Source organism: Struthio camelus, chromosome 15 (genome assembly GCF_040807025.1).
Source record: "Struthio camelus isolate bStrCam1 chromosome 15, bStrCam1.hap1, whole genome shotgun sequence".
In the NCBI taxonomy this organism is placed as follows: domain Eukaryota; kingdom Metazoa; phylum Chordata; class Aves; order Struthioniformes; family Struthionidae; genus Struthio; species Struthio camelus.
Genome location: NC_090956.1, coordinates 9,056,534 through 9,070,553, shown reverse-complemented (window position 1 = coordinate 9,070,553; position 14,020 = coordinate 9,056,534). Strand labels below are relative to the sequence as shown.

General features: G+C 36.8%; 1 protein-coding gene across 1 annotated transcript; it reads left to right on the top strand.

Annotated features, from left to right (window-relative positions):
- Positions 1–23: 23 nt before the first annotated feature.
- On the top strand, positions 24–13,733 carry PMS2 (PMS1 homolog 2, mismatch repair system component). The gene is made up of 15 exons (XM_068908546.1): positions 24–180; positions 535–674; positions 1,299–1,385; positions 2,505–2,607; positions 3,335–3,518; positions 4,030–4,197; positions 5,740–5,837; positions 6,622–6,721; positions 7,022–7,106; positions 7,617–7,769; positions 9,178–10,081; positions 10,975–11,142; positions 11,671–11,771; positions 12,751–12,920; positions 13,297–13,733. Exons 1-15 carry the CDS (start codon positions 149–151, stop codon positions 13,438–13,440), a joined length of 2,637 nt encoding a protein of 878 aa, XP_068764647.1. The 5' UTR covers positions 24–148; the 3' UTR covers positions 13,441–13,733.
- Positions 13,734–14,020: the final 287 nt, after the last annotated feature.

Sequence of the window (14,020 nt, the reverse complement as noted above, 5' to 3'; positions counted from 1 at the left end):
CCTTGCTGAGGATTGGACGGCGCTTTTCTCCAGCCACCAATGACTGAGTGAGGATGGAGCTTGCAGGAGAGGGGTCGCTGAGGGGAGAGCGGCGCTGAGGAGGAGGCGCTGGGCCCGGCGGCTGCCGGCCGCCGCCGCCGGGAGCCCCATGGAGGCGGACGTGCCCGCGCCCGCGCCCTGGTGAGCGCCCCTCGCTGCGGCGGGCTGGAGCGGCCCCGCCTGGGGCTCCTCTGCCCGAGCCGCACCCCCCTTCCTCCCCCCGCCCCCGGCTGCTCCTCATGACAGGCCCCAGGCCTCGCTCCGCCGCCCTGGGCCCATCCGCCGGGCCCTGGTCGTCGGCGCGGTCACGGCCGCCGCTGGGCTCCCGGCTCTCCCTCGGGGGGGACCTCTTGGGCGCCCGCATTGGGAGGCACCCCTTGCCCCTTCCCCCCACCCTTGGGTGCCGGTTGAGAGGAAGGGACGAGCGAGGGGTGGTGGAGCGTGACCGCCTGCTTCTTACGCCTTGCTTCTTTGCTTCCCTTCCCTTCTTCCAAGCCTGGAGCCGGCCAAAGCCATCAAGGCCATAGACCGCAAGTCCGTTCATCAGATCTGTTCGGGGCAGGTTGTCCTGAATCTAGGTACTGCGGTGAAAGAGTTGGTGGAAAACAGCCTGGATGCTGGAGCTACCAATGTTGGTAAGCTTCTTCTCACCGTAACTTTATCAGAACGGTGCATAATATACTTTAAGTATGTGTGTGTGTGTGTGTGTGTATATATAGATATTTAAAGTATAGATCATCTATTAACAAATCTGTATAAATACTTTACATTTGGGCCAAGCAGGTTCGCTGTGGCATTATAGCTTGGATAAATAAAGCATTTAGATTCCCAGGCTCCAGCTGGGTTCATGCAAGCACATGATTTTTGCCTGTGTTACTCTGTGTAGCTCTTTTAGTGGTGGAAAGGGGTTATGTGGCCTACACAGCTAGGATGATTGGGCATGGCTACTGCCAGTACTGGCCTCGAGCTAGTAGACTGTTAGGGCGGGGTTTTGGTTTCTAGAGAACTGCCTTGATGATAACTGTTACAATTGGAAAACTTCCTTTCAGGCAAAAATACAAGGAAGACAGACTATCTGAAAGTTGAGATTGATTTGTGTTAAATTGCCCTAACTTTGGAAAACCTCTTCTCCCCTCCCCCCCCCCCCAACTTGATATGGAAAGTAGTTGTCTCACAAAGTTATTTAAAATACAAAATTAATACTGAACATTATTTATGAACATACAGAATTAAATACTTTTTATTAATACAATTTGCAGATATAAAACTTAAAGATTATGGAGCAGAACTGATAGAAGTTTCAGATAATGGAGGTGGAGTGGAAGAGGAGAACTTTGAAGGCTTGAGTAAGTTGAACCTTTCTCATAACTTATATTTGGACATTCTGAAAGTATTCATGTATGTTCTTTTTTCCACCTTCCTAAGTTTAATCATTTTTAATAGCTGCTTGACGTTTATATAATGACGAAAACACCAGCACGACTTGGGCAAAACTAGACTTGACTTTTGTAGTGCTCGTGCGGTCACAGTACTTGTAGCTGAGAAGTAGTCTTTGATTTGATTGCGTATTTAAGTGGAACAAAGAATAGCCATAATTATGGAAGAGAAGGTCCTAAATGTTCATTTAGATTCATTCATGTTGAGTTGAGGGTGTCAAACTATGAAAGTAACTAACTTTGAGAAGTGTACTATAAGCTTGAATATTTGCTGAAGGTGAACTTGATGTTGTATGTTTGACTCTCAAATTTTCCATTTGCTCTTTTTAAGTCATGCAAAATTTGGGAGCGGAAACAATGCTGTATGACAAATCTAACCAGCCATCACAACAAAAGTACCCACTTCTTTTTTTCATTTAATGAATAGAGATCATTTCACCATAACTTACTCAATAACTTTATGTGGTCACGGTGTTTATATGGTACCTATGTTCCAGCACAGTGCAAGTTCAGGGGCACTGTTACTAGCTCTGTGTCTGCGCTGTGCTGAGGCTCCAGCAGAGCCTGGCAACTAGTGCTGTGCTGATAATGTTGAATGAGTCCTTGTTAACTGTGAATACAGTGGAATAAACTTACACCTGTCTACTGTATACCATGCACAGCATGGGACTGCAATTGTTTTCTTGCATGGTGACATCTCTGACAGGTACATCACTGTCTGAGACAGCTACCGTATACTCCTCTGAGGCAGGTGGTAGTGCCAATACCCATAATACTATATGCTTTGTTAGTTTCTGGTGCAAGTATGGAATAACAGGTAAATCTGTGTTTTTTAAAGAGACTCCACATATAGGAAAAGGGGGATAGGAAGCGCTAAGTGTTTAATTATTTTGTCTCTGACAGTTATGTAAAATACAATGAGTTATACAGAAACTTTTTGCTCCTTGAGATGCATACCAAATCTACTTGCCTAAATTGATGTCATTGTAGACAGAAGTGAAATTATGTATTTTAAATATCTTTCTCCAGCTCTGAAACACTATACATCAAAGATACAAGATTTTTCTGATCTAATGCATGTTGAAACATTTGGGTTTCGAGGTGAAGCTCTGAGTTCACTGTGTGCATTAAGGTAATAGTATTAAACTTATTATTATTAGAAATTTACTATAAGCACAGAAATAACGGAAACCAACTTCTCAGTTTACCATTATTGATAAAATGAGGCTTTGGAAACTTCCAGTTCTGTTAGCTCTGTTTTGAGCAGTAGGTTGCATGATGACCTGATGTCCTTTCCAGTGTAAACTGTTCCACAGTTCTAAGCATCTGATTGGTCCTTTTGTATATGAAATCCAGCATTACTTATGTATGTAAGTCTCTACAGAATGGAACTCTTGTACATGCAAAAGTGTCTGATCCTCAGATGTAAAGCACTGTAACGCCTAAGTGCTGTTTAATAGTCTGTAACTCATTAAAATGGTATTTAATATCTTCCCACACAAACTATATATTTGAAATAGCACGGCTTTTTTACACGGTCCTGTGCACCGCGAATATTCTAGTATAATGTATTAGTATGAAGAATGTATTGTCCAAACAAAGCCAGGCTTCAGTGTTGCGTTTTATATCAGAAAAATGAAAGAGATGCAAATAAACATTTTCCATTTTAGTTTGGAAAACTAGAAAGACTGTTACCTCAAAACATACCTGAAGAGTACTGTATCTTTGTGGTGAAGAATTAGCTTTAATTAAAGATACACAGTATTAGTGTAATTTCTATGCCTGATTGGGTTACAAGGAGTGGAAAAGAAAACACAGTGCTCAGTGAGTAATTCTGTTGCCTCTTTTCCCTCCATTAGTGATGTTACCATTTTTACCTGTCATAAGTCTGCAAAGGTTGGGACTCGTTTGACTTTTGATCATAACGGTAAAATTACTCAGAGAACTCCTTATCCACGACAACAAGGAACAACTGTTAGCGTACAACAGTTATTCTATACTTTGCCAGTGCGGCATAAGGAATTTCAAAGAAACATTAAAAAGGTAGGTTAGATCAGAAATTATTATTTTAAAGGAGTGTGATATCACAGATTTTTTCATTACTGAATGAGAACTATTCTCTGTAGAATACATTGATAATTTTTTTTTTGTCAGACCGTTTCATGTCTATTTTGTATCTTTGTAAAATAAAAACACAACATTCCCATATGTTTTCCTTTTCTGTTTTGCAAATGACCTGATTTAGAGGTACAGTTTCAAATCTTCAGATGTTGAAAAGATTCAAGATCATGGTCATCTTTGCACGTTCTTAGATTCGTGAATGCTGTTTTGTAAATTACTTAATATTATCTTGTAAAGAAGTTATTTGTTTTTAAAGGCACTATTTTTCACATATGACTTTTTTTTTTTAAATCTGGTTTGTAAACGTTTTGAAAGGATAAACTTTTCTATCTCCAAAAGGGGGTTATATTTCATGAAAATACAGAATGTGCTGTTCAGACTTTTTTTTAAGAGACGTTTCATATAAATGTGAACATTTTTGTTTCTTTAATAGGAATATGCAAAAATGGTCCAGATATTGCAAGCATACTGTATTGTTTCAAAAGGAGTTCGTATTAACTGCACTAATCAAGTTGGCCAAGGGAAAAAAAATCCTGTGGTATCCACTACTGGAAGTCCTAGCTTAAAGGAAAACATCGGAGCAGTATTTGGGCAAAAACAGGTATTACTTACTATTGAAAAGGGAGATAATGTAGCTGGAGAGAAAGAGTTTTAAGATCTAATAATAGAGAGGATGCAGGAAACTATTAAAAGCAGAAGAGGTTGGAGCATGTGTTATATTCCAGCACACCCTACAGGTTGAAAAAGGAGAGACAGTGTAGTCTCTGTGTTCCCCTGAAGTTTCTGAATCTGCTTCAGAATCTGAATCTGCTTCAGAATCTGAATCTGCTTAGAGGACACATGTTTTGATGGAAGAGAAATGATACAAGAGAGATATTTTAAGCATTGACCCTATCTGAAGGCAGTTTTATGAATTCTTGTCACGGCCTTTGAGAAGCGAAGGTCCTTGATCTGTGCTTTTGAAAGTCGGTATGGGCACCAGTGTCTATATGTCACAAAAACAAACAATTAAAAAAATCAAAAATAAAAGTTGTGATGCAGAAGTCTTAACTGGGGAATAGAAAACTGAGAGGTTGCTTTTGCAACCCTTTCCTTTGAAACTAAGTTCCTTTATTGTTAACCTTTAAATGGGAATTGCAGTCAGCTCCTGTAGAGGTATGGATTGTGGTGCCTTCTAAATAATAACTATGAAAATAATTGTTATCCTCTAGAAGAACATAGAGGAGTAAGAGCAGTAAAAACACTCTTCCTACACCCACATAGTACAACCAACAAGTATATTGAGTGGTTGATGGCTACCTGCTGGTTGTTGATAAAGCACGTCCTCCCTTCACAGTGCCCATGTAGTGATTTCAAAGCCTGTTCAGGCTGTGGCTGAAAGACCAGATGGAAGGTGCAACTTGGTATTGCCTGACAGTGACAAGCATTGCTGAAAATTCAGGGTTATCTGAATAAAATATTTAGTTTATACCCTGTTTATATAATATCAAATATCTACCAAAACAGTGGAAGGTGCTCTAACGACAGGAAAAATTAATACTGGCGTAATTGGGAAAATGTAGTAAACGTATCTGTGCTTTGATAACTTGTAATTCAAATAGCATACCTTTACTAATAGTACTAACGTAATTTAATAAGAAACTTTTATCACTCTTCTTGCCTTTTGCTATTGCATAAAACTTGATTAGGTCATATGTAGCTGGAGAGTCCAGACTGAATTGTTCATTTAACTTTTCTGTCTAAGTACGTTTTAAAATATGGGTCTATGTGAAATAATTAAATCAGAAGAAGTGATATCAAAGGATGAGAAGAGGTATTCATTAAGGCTTTGTTTCTGTGGAGGCTCTTCAGCAGGGTAACTGTTTTCTAGTAGGTTAAATTTGAGTATTGGGTAATTTGACTTACTCAGCAAACTTAAAAATAATCAGTTACCTCTGTATCAAGTTATTATTAAAAATAATACAGAATAGAAAAATATATATAAATGTTTAATAACTTCACTGTGGGTGAATAAAATTTGAACTATGTAGAAAAATAAATGGAAAGCCTTTTGTTTCAATGCATCTGATTCTAATCTTCTTGTATTAGTTGGAGTGACTATTAGAGGTGTATGTGGGTTTTTTGTTTTTTTTCCTTCTCTCAGTTGCAGAGCCTCATTCCATTTGTTCAGCTACCTCCTAATGAAACTATTTGTGAAGAATACGGACTCAACACTACTGACATGCCACAAAATTTCTATAGGTAATTAGAAAAGTAAACGCTACTGTCAGTGGCATTTTAATATAACTCAAAATTTTTAAATATATGAAAAGTATGGTGGTTAGTAGTAATAAAAATAACGGAGACCAGCACAGTGGATCATTAGTATGCAGTCTGAGAAATAACATTGCTTGGAGGGGGAAAAAAAATTCAATTCAGAATTAAAATGTTGCTGGTCAGATGAGAGGGAATAGCAGAACTGGTATTCTGTATGTTCTAGCTAGTTTGAGCTTCCTGTAATCTTCTGTTGAGTTAGTCGGTTCTGTTAGTGCTCTCAGTAATTGTAATTTATGAATGAATCCTTAGTTTATGCCTGTATTTCTTCAGCTGTGTTATTGGGAAATGATATGAGATGAATGTGAATCAGTTTGTATAAATACCTTTTACTTTCTTACTTAATATATACTTTTTTTTTTCCACTTGCTATACCTGAGATTTGCAAATAAGTACATCAATATCTGATTTTCAATGCCAGTTCACAGCTATCCCTTCTTTAGAGCAGAAAAACTATCACTGCAGCTTCTTTTTAAATCGGACACTGCTTTTTTCTCCTTCCTGATGGACTGTTAAGAGCTGAACACCTAGGCTTTATTAGCCAAGGAACTGGGATAGGAAATAAATATGCATACTTGCTGATGCTGTATAATAGTGTTGCTTTTAGCCCCTGTAAAGTACTCTTCCCTGAAATATACTCTGACTCAGAAAAGTTTATCTTTTGACTTCCTCCTCCATTTTATCTTACCCTTATTATATTATTATCCAACAGTATCACGGGCTTTGTTTCTCGTTGTGATCATGGTGTTGGAAGGAGTGCAACAGACCGACAGTTTTTCTTTATCAACCAACGTCCATGTGATCCAGCAAAGGTGCAATTTATTTATTTTTACAGTAGCAGCACTGACCTGTTTGATATCCTCTAGAAGTCACTGGATTAGTGCTAGTGTACATGGTTTTGGCTTGATGCTGATAGTTACTGTTACTTAAAGTTTGTCTTCATTGGATCTATTTGTGTGAACGAAAGCTGAATCGTATATATTAGGATTTAGTAGGTTAGTTGTTTCATCGGGGGTTACGTAACACATGCTGGTGGGAAGTAGAAGATAGTACCCTTTATTTATTCATTTTTGTCTCTTCCCCCTGCCCTCTCCCCCCCCACCCACCCACAGGTTGCCAAGCTTGTGAATGAAGTTTATCACTTATACAATAAGCACCAGTATCCATTTATTGTTCTTAACATTTGTGTAGATTCTGGTGAGTTTTGAATAATTTTTAGTAACTTCTGTAAAGTCTAAAACTTACTATGGATAATATTGATATTAAAAGTATTATTGAGAATATTGCAACCTTTATTTATATGAATGCTTACATATCGCAGTGTGGTGGTGTTTTTTTGATCTACAATTGCTGACGGGAAAACAGCGTCTAGCTATGGTTTCACTTTTTCTATACTCAGAAGTAACCTTAATCTCAAGTAGTGAGAAAAAAGCATTCTTGTGACTAGCTTAAATATAGGACAATGAAAAATCATGTTATTGCATGGAATTAACTACTCTTTTGTTTGCTGGAATATTGAAAGAATTAACAGCTATTTTGCAGACATACTGTGGAAGTTAACTGTTGCTTTGTTTTTAATCCCGTGAAATAAAAATGGAGGGCGAATGAGCAGAAAACCATAATCCAAGGGTGGAAGAAGCAATTTTTATATATATTTATAAATAAAAAATGTCATCTCTAATGTAGTTGTTTTTCTTTTGATTTTAGAGTGTGTTGATATCAATATAACTCCAGACAAAAGGCAAATTTTACTGCAGGAAGAGAAATTTCTATTAGCAATTTTAAAAACTTCTCTGATAGAGATGTTTCGTAGCGATGTTAACAAACTGAATGTCAATCAGAAACTTCCGGACGTTGCAGGTAGGACTAATGCCAAATGTGAACATTTTTTTTTTTTTGTATGGTATATGCTAGAGAATTGAGAATGGAAACGTGTGTTTTAACAGCCAGATATTTCTGTAATTTCTTAATGTGTTTTTAATTGACACATCTGTCAGGGCAAATTTCTCATATGTTGCTTACATTCTGGCTGTAATGTTGTTGTTAGCATTAAATAATGATAGAGGATCCTAATCTATTAAGTGATTTACAGTCGAATTTAGGGGGAAAAGTTAAAAACAAAATTAATTGATAATGTTTGGAAAAGAGATTCTTCCCAAGATTTTGGGAAAAGATTTGTGTTTCAGAGGAGGGGATGGGGAGATGTATACAGTATTCTTTCCCTCCTGTTGCTGTGTTCTGTTTTTAGCCATAGAAGTATCTGGAATGTCATACTTTTTTCTTTCTTTCCTTTTTTTAAGGACATCCTTTTAAATGCGGTGGAGGATGTCAGGATGCTTACTAAGAGCTCATGAGCTGACTTTAAAAAGCTAGGGTGAGGAATATTGGACAGGAACAACATTTATTTAAATATCCTTCTGGCAGAATGGATAAAGTCTCATTAACAGAACAAATAAAACTTCAGATTTTTAAGTACAAATCTTTTCTTTTTTAAGATGCATTGCTTTATGCTAACTACAGAAATCACCGATTCTCGCATCAGTGTATTATTTTCCAAGATCTAGATAATACTTTGTAATGACACATCATCCTCATCCTGCTTTTCTTTAAACAAAAGTTTCTCTAGTTTCCTCTTTTACTGATGATGTATAAAATCAGGTGCAGCCTGATTCTTACTATTATTTTAAGTTTGCCTGTAGTAAAATTAAGTGTTGTGATTTGTGGATAATTTGGCAACTTCGTTTGCCGACTGTCAATCCATGTATCTGTTGTTCTAACTGTTTGATTCCTTTCCAATGGACTTTTACAGTGACCATTAAAGCGTAACAGCAATTCACCTTTCTTTGTCGTTCCGTCGTTAAGCTCTTTTGAAATTATCATTAAGGGTTCTGGTTGGGTTTATCGCTGTTCCAATTTAAAATGAGACTTCAAATTCATTCACACAAATACCATAAAGATAATAACAACTTTGGTAGTTTTAGTTGCTGAGAAACTACTTGCCTATTTGACAGTAGAAACTGATTTTTTGTTGTTGTTTTTTGTTGCTTTACTTTCTTAAAGATGTAACTGCTTATCCAGATAGTAATGTATTTCAGTCCCACGCTTAGTTGTGGTCTGAAGCTTAAGGGTTCATTTGAGGAGTTGATTATTTTTCTACACCTCCTTTTGTTCCATTCACAAAAACGCATCATACAGTTCTTCCCTCCCCACCCCTGACAGTTATGCTTAAGTTAAAATCTTAAAATATCCTTTATTCTGTTTTTATTAGGCAACTTGAAGAGGACTCTTCCTGAAGAGCTAGAAAGCCCTCAGGTAGAAATACTGCCTGACTCTGAAACTCAAAATCCAAGCAGTGAAGGAAACAAAATAACGACTCTAGCCAGATTAAGGGAGTCATTCTCTCTCCATCAAATGACAGAGAGTAATTTTCGAAGCCCTAAAAAGGTAAAACAGCAGCACAGCTCCCCCAGACGACTTCTGTCATTTGATACCACTTTGAGTCCTGTACACACTCAAAAGGCTGTCCTGAGTGAGGAGTCTGAGAGTTGTTGTGAAATGGAGTCAAAGATGTCAATTACAAGCAGGTATCTGAGAAAATTAGAAGATAATACAGATTCTGGATTCTGTAGTACCTCTGCTGAGTCAGATGTTGGGTATAGTACACCAGAAGTTGGGAGCTGCATCAGCAGTGAAAGAATAACTAATTCTCCTGAAGAAGAATTCTGTAACTCAAAAGAGGAACTTCAAAACCAATGTCTTAAAACTGCTGGACAGAGTGAGAAGTCATTGGAATGTGATGTTCAGTTCTTGGGCACTGTGCGTGAGTTAAACCAAGTGAATGACTGGAATAATCCAGATAAGTTATCTCAAATCGCCAGTAGCTCTTCCCCAAGCAAAAAGTGTTTTAAAAGCGAAGCAGGTGATTTAAAGGCAAATAGATGTCCTGAAGTGAAGAAGACTAAGAACTATGTGGCAAGCGTTGATGTATTAGTAGAAGTTAAAAAGAAGACTGTACCGCTTGAATTCTCTATGAAGGTTTTAGCAGAAAATGTAAAAAAGGTAATACAGCAGCAACAGAAAAGGACAGAAACACGGAATTATAGAAGATTTAAAGCAAAAATTAGTCCTGGAGAAAATAAAGTAGCAGAAGATGAATTAAGAAAAGAGATCAGGTATTTTCACCTTCTTAACTTGTTATTATAATAACAACCAATTACTAAAAATAGTTGAGGAAAAATACAAGAACTGTCTTGATGTGGGTGAGGAGAGGCTTACATCTACTTGTTAATTTTGGAGACATCTTTTATGTAACATACACCTTTAAGCCATCATTTTGGCACGCTCTTTCACCTGACAGAGGTCTGCAGCTGTTTGAACTAAATGCAAACAGAGTGTGAAAAAAGACAATAAAAAGAAGGCCCCAGACATCATAGATTTGTTTTAGTTAACACTTATAATATGCTGTGTGGTCAGAGAAATAAGAAATTTGTGATAGAATGTATTCAGCGTGTTCTTATCTATAATTTGTATTTCTCCCTTGTGTGAAATTGAAATTTGGTGAGGTGTGGCTGTGAAAATACGTTCCATTCAGATGGTCAGTGGACACTAAAGGTGTATGACTCATGAATGTTGCTAATAAATGAGTGCTATGAAAGCTGCCTTTTTGCAAAAGAAAGCGTGTCAGCTGCCTTAATTTAAAACCATGATGTTGCCTTCAGTGTTATTCATTTGGACTGTCGCTGTGTTGCCCGTTCCTAATCTTATCATCACCAGTGGCTGTGTGAAAAATGAGAGAATGCTGAGCACGTCCTGTCTTTACGATGGGTTCTGTTCAGTCAGAAATGGTATCAGCAGTGATCTGGAATCTGGTGTTGACTGTTCTTTTTCATGTTCGTATCCTGCTTAAAGGAGTGTGGGGGTTTTTTTTTGTTTTTTTTTTTTGTTTTTTTCTTGTATACGACGTGTTCTCAGCAGGGGGGGAGAAAGATATTTTCAAGTTTTACACTGTCTAATGTGGTAACTCATGAGGTGTAACTTGTAATCTGTTTATATCTTCTATATACAGTAAAGAAATGTTTGCAAAAATGGAAATCATTGGCCAGTTCAATTTAGGGTTTATAATAGCAAAGTTGAATTCTGATCTTTTCATAATCGACCAACACGCTACTGATGAGAAATACAACTTTGAGATGTTACAACAACACACTGTCCTCCAAGGTCAGAAGCTGATTGTGTAAGTATTTTCAGTGAGTCAGCAATAATAACTTCTTGAGTTTAATTCAGTGTTTTAGAAAGTTATTTATGGTTATGTAGCGCTTCACACATTCAAAACACTTAAATATAAAAATCTTTTAGGCCTTGTACATAATTTAAGAGTCAACCTTCACATGGTAAGTCAAAGATAAATTACAATTATAGATATGCAAGAAGTCAGTCATCGACCACTGCATGTTGGGGTTTTTATGTTACTCTGCAATTTGTTAAGCGTGGAAAAATACAGTTTGGAGACCAACTAATATAGGTTGGAGATAGCTGTGGCAGCAGGGAGTGCTGTTAACTCTGCTAAGTATCACTTAGAAGCCAGGTGATTTGTTTAGTAGTGAGTGTTTGTTTGTTTGTTTGTTTGTTTTTTTACAGTGAATGAAGTGAAACGTTCCCACAGAAAGCTCTGTATTCCTGTCAGATTGTTTCTGATACCTAGCTTAAGTGGTCTGTAATATGTACCTGTGCAATACCATATTTTTTTTCTTCCCTCTTTTAGGCCTCAGAATCTTAATTTAACTGCTGTAAATGAAACTGTATTGATTGAAAACCTGGAAATATTCAGAAAAAATGGATTTGATTTTTTCATAAATGAAAATGGTGAGTTTGGACTAGAACTACTGGAAGTAAGAAAGTCCGTAGATTTTTTTTTCTCCTCTTTCTTATGTAAAAGATCCTTATGGTAGTTCCCAGAAACTTTGAAATAATATGCATTAATATAGTATGTAAACTTAAGTGAACTAAGATTTTGTGACCTGTTACACTATTAACAGAGCATTGTAGAGTTGAATGTTTATCTCTTAAACCGATTTGATTAAATAAGTTGATGTAGGCTGTTTGGAGTCACTATATGGCTCAATAGTATTTTCGGGATACATTACGTTAAAATCCTTTTGTATTAGTAAAATACGTGCTGGTCTCAACAGGGTTAGATGTAGGCAAATGATAAATCTAGTAATTTTAAACTAATAGACAATATAAAGAAAGCTGAAGGACGTTATTTAATGACTTTAGCATTGACTTGCTGTGTACTCTTGAGCAAATTGCATAACCAGAAAGCTCCTCATTGTGTCTCGTATAAAGCAAGAATAATACTTGTTTAACCCACAGAGCTTTGTAGGAAAGGATTGTGGAAGCAGTGTGTTATCACTTTGACATTTGGGAAGTCACTATGGATTTTTCCACATTACGTTTTAATTTCAGAATCTTTACTTTTAATAACATTTTAGGTTAAAACAAAACAAAAAAAAAGTGTTAAGCTCTTAACAACGAAGAATTCCTAATTATTTTGTAGTCAGCGTATAACCTCAAAATATCTTCAGCTCTTTGAAACGGAACAGTTTGAAAGTTAGATCAATCTGCTTTTCAGTTTGCAAGTAATTCCTTGTTAATGTTGTTAGAAACAAGTGGATATTTGCTACAGTTAATGTTTTGGTTAGCTTATAGCTTCCGTCACAAGACAGTAAATGTGATCTGTACACATGCTAAGATTTAGTTAATATAATGTATCAAAGTAGTTTCTCAAGTCTCTCCAGACAGAAGGTTATTTCTTACGGTCCTCTGTTTACTAAACTTTCAGCTCCTGTAACTCAAAGAGTTAAATTGATTTCCTTGCCAACAAGCAAAAACTGGACTTTTGGTCCACAAGACATAGATGAACTGATTTTCATGTTAAGTGACTGCCCTGGAGTCATGTGTAGGCCCTCTAGGGTCAGACAGATGTTTGCTTCTCGAGCTTGCAGAAAGTCGGTAAGTACTGTGCTGGATGTTTCTTTTCAAATAAATACAGTCTATTCCATGGAACTATTTATGTTGTTGTATCTGTAAATACATATTGCAGGGGAAATGTCTTCACCGCTAGGTATCAGCATCTAACCTCCTTCATGTTCCTTATATTTTTGCCTAATGTAAATTGGGAAGCATTTCTGTTAGTTTGAAACAAATACGACAAAAACTAGTGCGCTTACAAACATAGCTATTTGTATTTTGTCTTCTGATCATGTTATAGGTCTTTCTATTTTCAGTGCATTGCACATTACTTATTGGCTGTTGTACTTGCTATGCAACAGATGTCAAAATGGGGAAAGAAAGTAATCACTGGATTTTTTTCTGTCTTTATTTGCAGGTGATGATTGGAACTGCACTGAATAAGCAGGAGATGAGGAAGCTGGTCACCCATATGGGCGAGATTGAACATCCCTGGAACTGCCCCCATGGAAGGCCTACAATGAGACACGTAGCCAGTTTAGATTTGATTTCACCAGAATAACAGTCAGTTTATGCTTATTAGCACTTCCAGTTTTAATTGCTTGGCGATACTTTGAGATTTTTATCATGACTGTCTTATAATGACCAAAAAATTTTAGCCACTGTTTTTTGTATTTGAAGATGGTAACAGTTGAAAGCATTCAGCAAGCTTTCACTGTTACTTCTATCAAGCCAACAATCTGAACTTACTGGAATTTTTGTAAATAACATTTCTTTTATTGCAGTTTGCCTTGTGTATTACTTATTTTGCAATCAAGCTATTTTTAAAATAAATCTTTGTATATAAAAGATCAAGACTAGGTACACCTCATTTGTAGTAAATGCCCTGAATTCCTAAGTGAAATGTAAATGTGAAAAGTCTTCAGTGCTGCCATAAAGCAGACATTAACTTTCTGTGGCTATACAGCCTGTATGCGATCTTTCTGAAGAAAGCGTAAATTGTATAGAAGTGACAATACTGATTTATCTCTTATTACTAAAGCTGAATTTTATTTCTCAATTACTTCAAGCACTAATACTGCATTTAATGATTAACTCATTGCCATCTCTTTTTAATGCATGGAGTGAACAGAATAATTTAT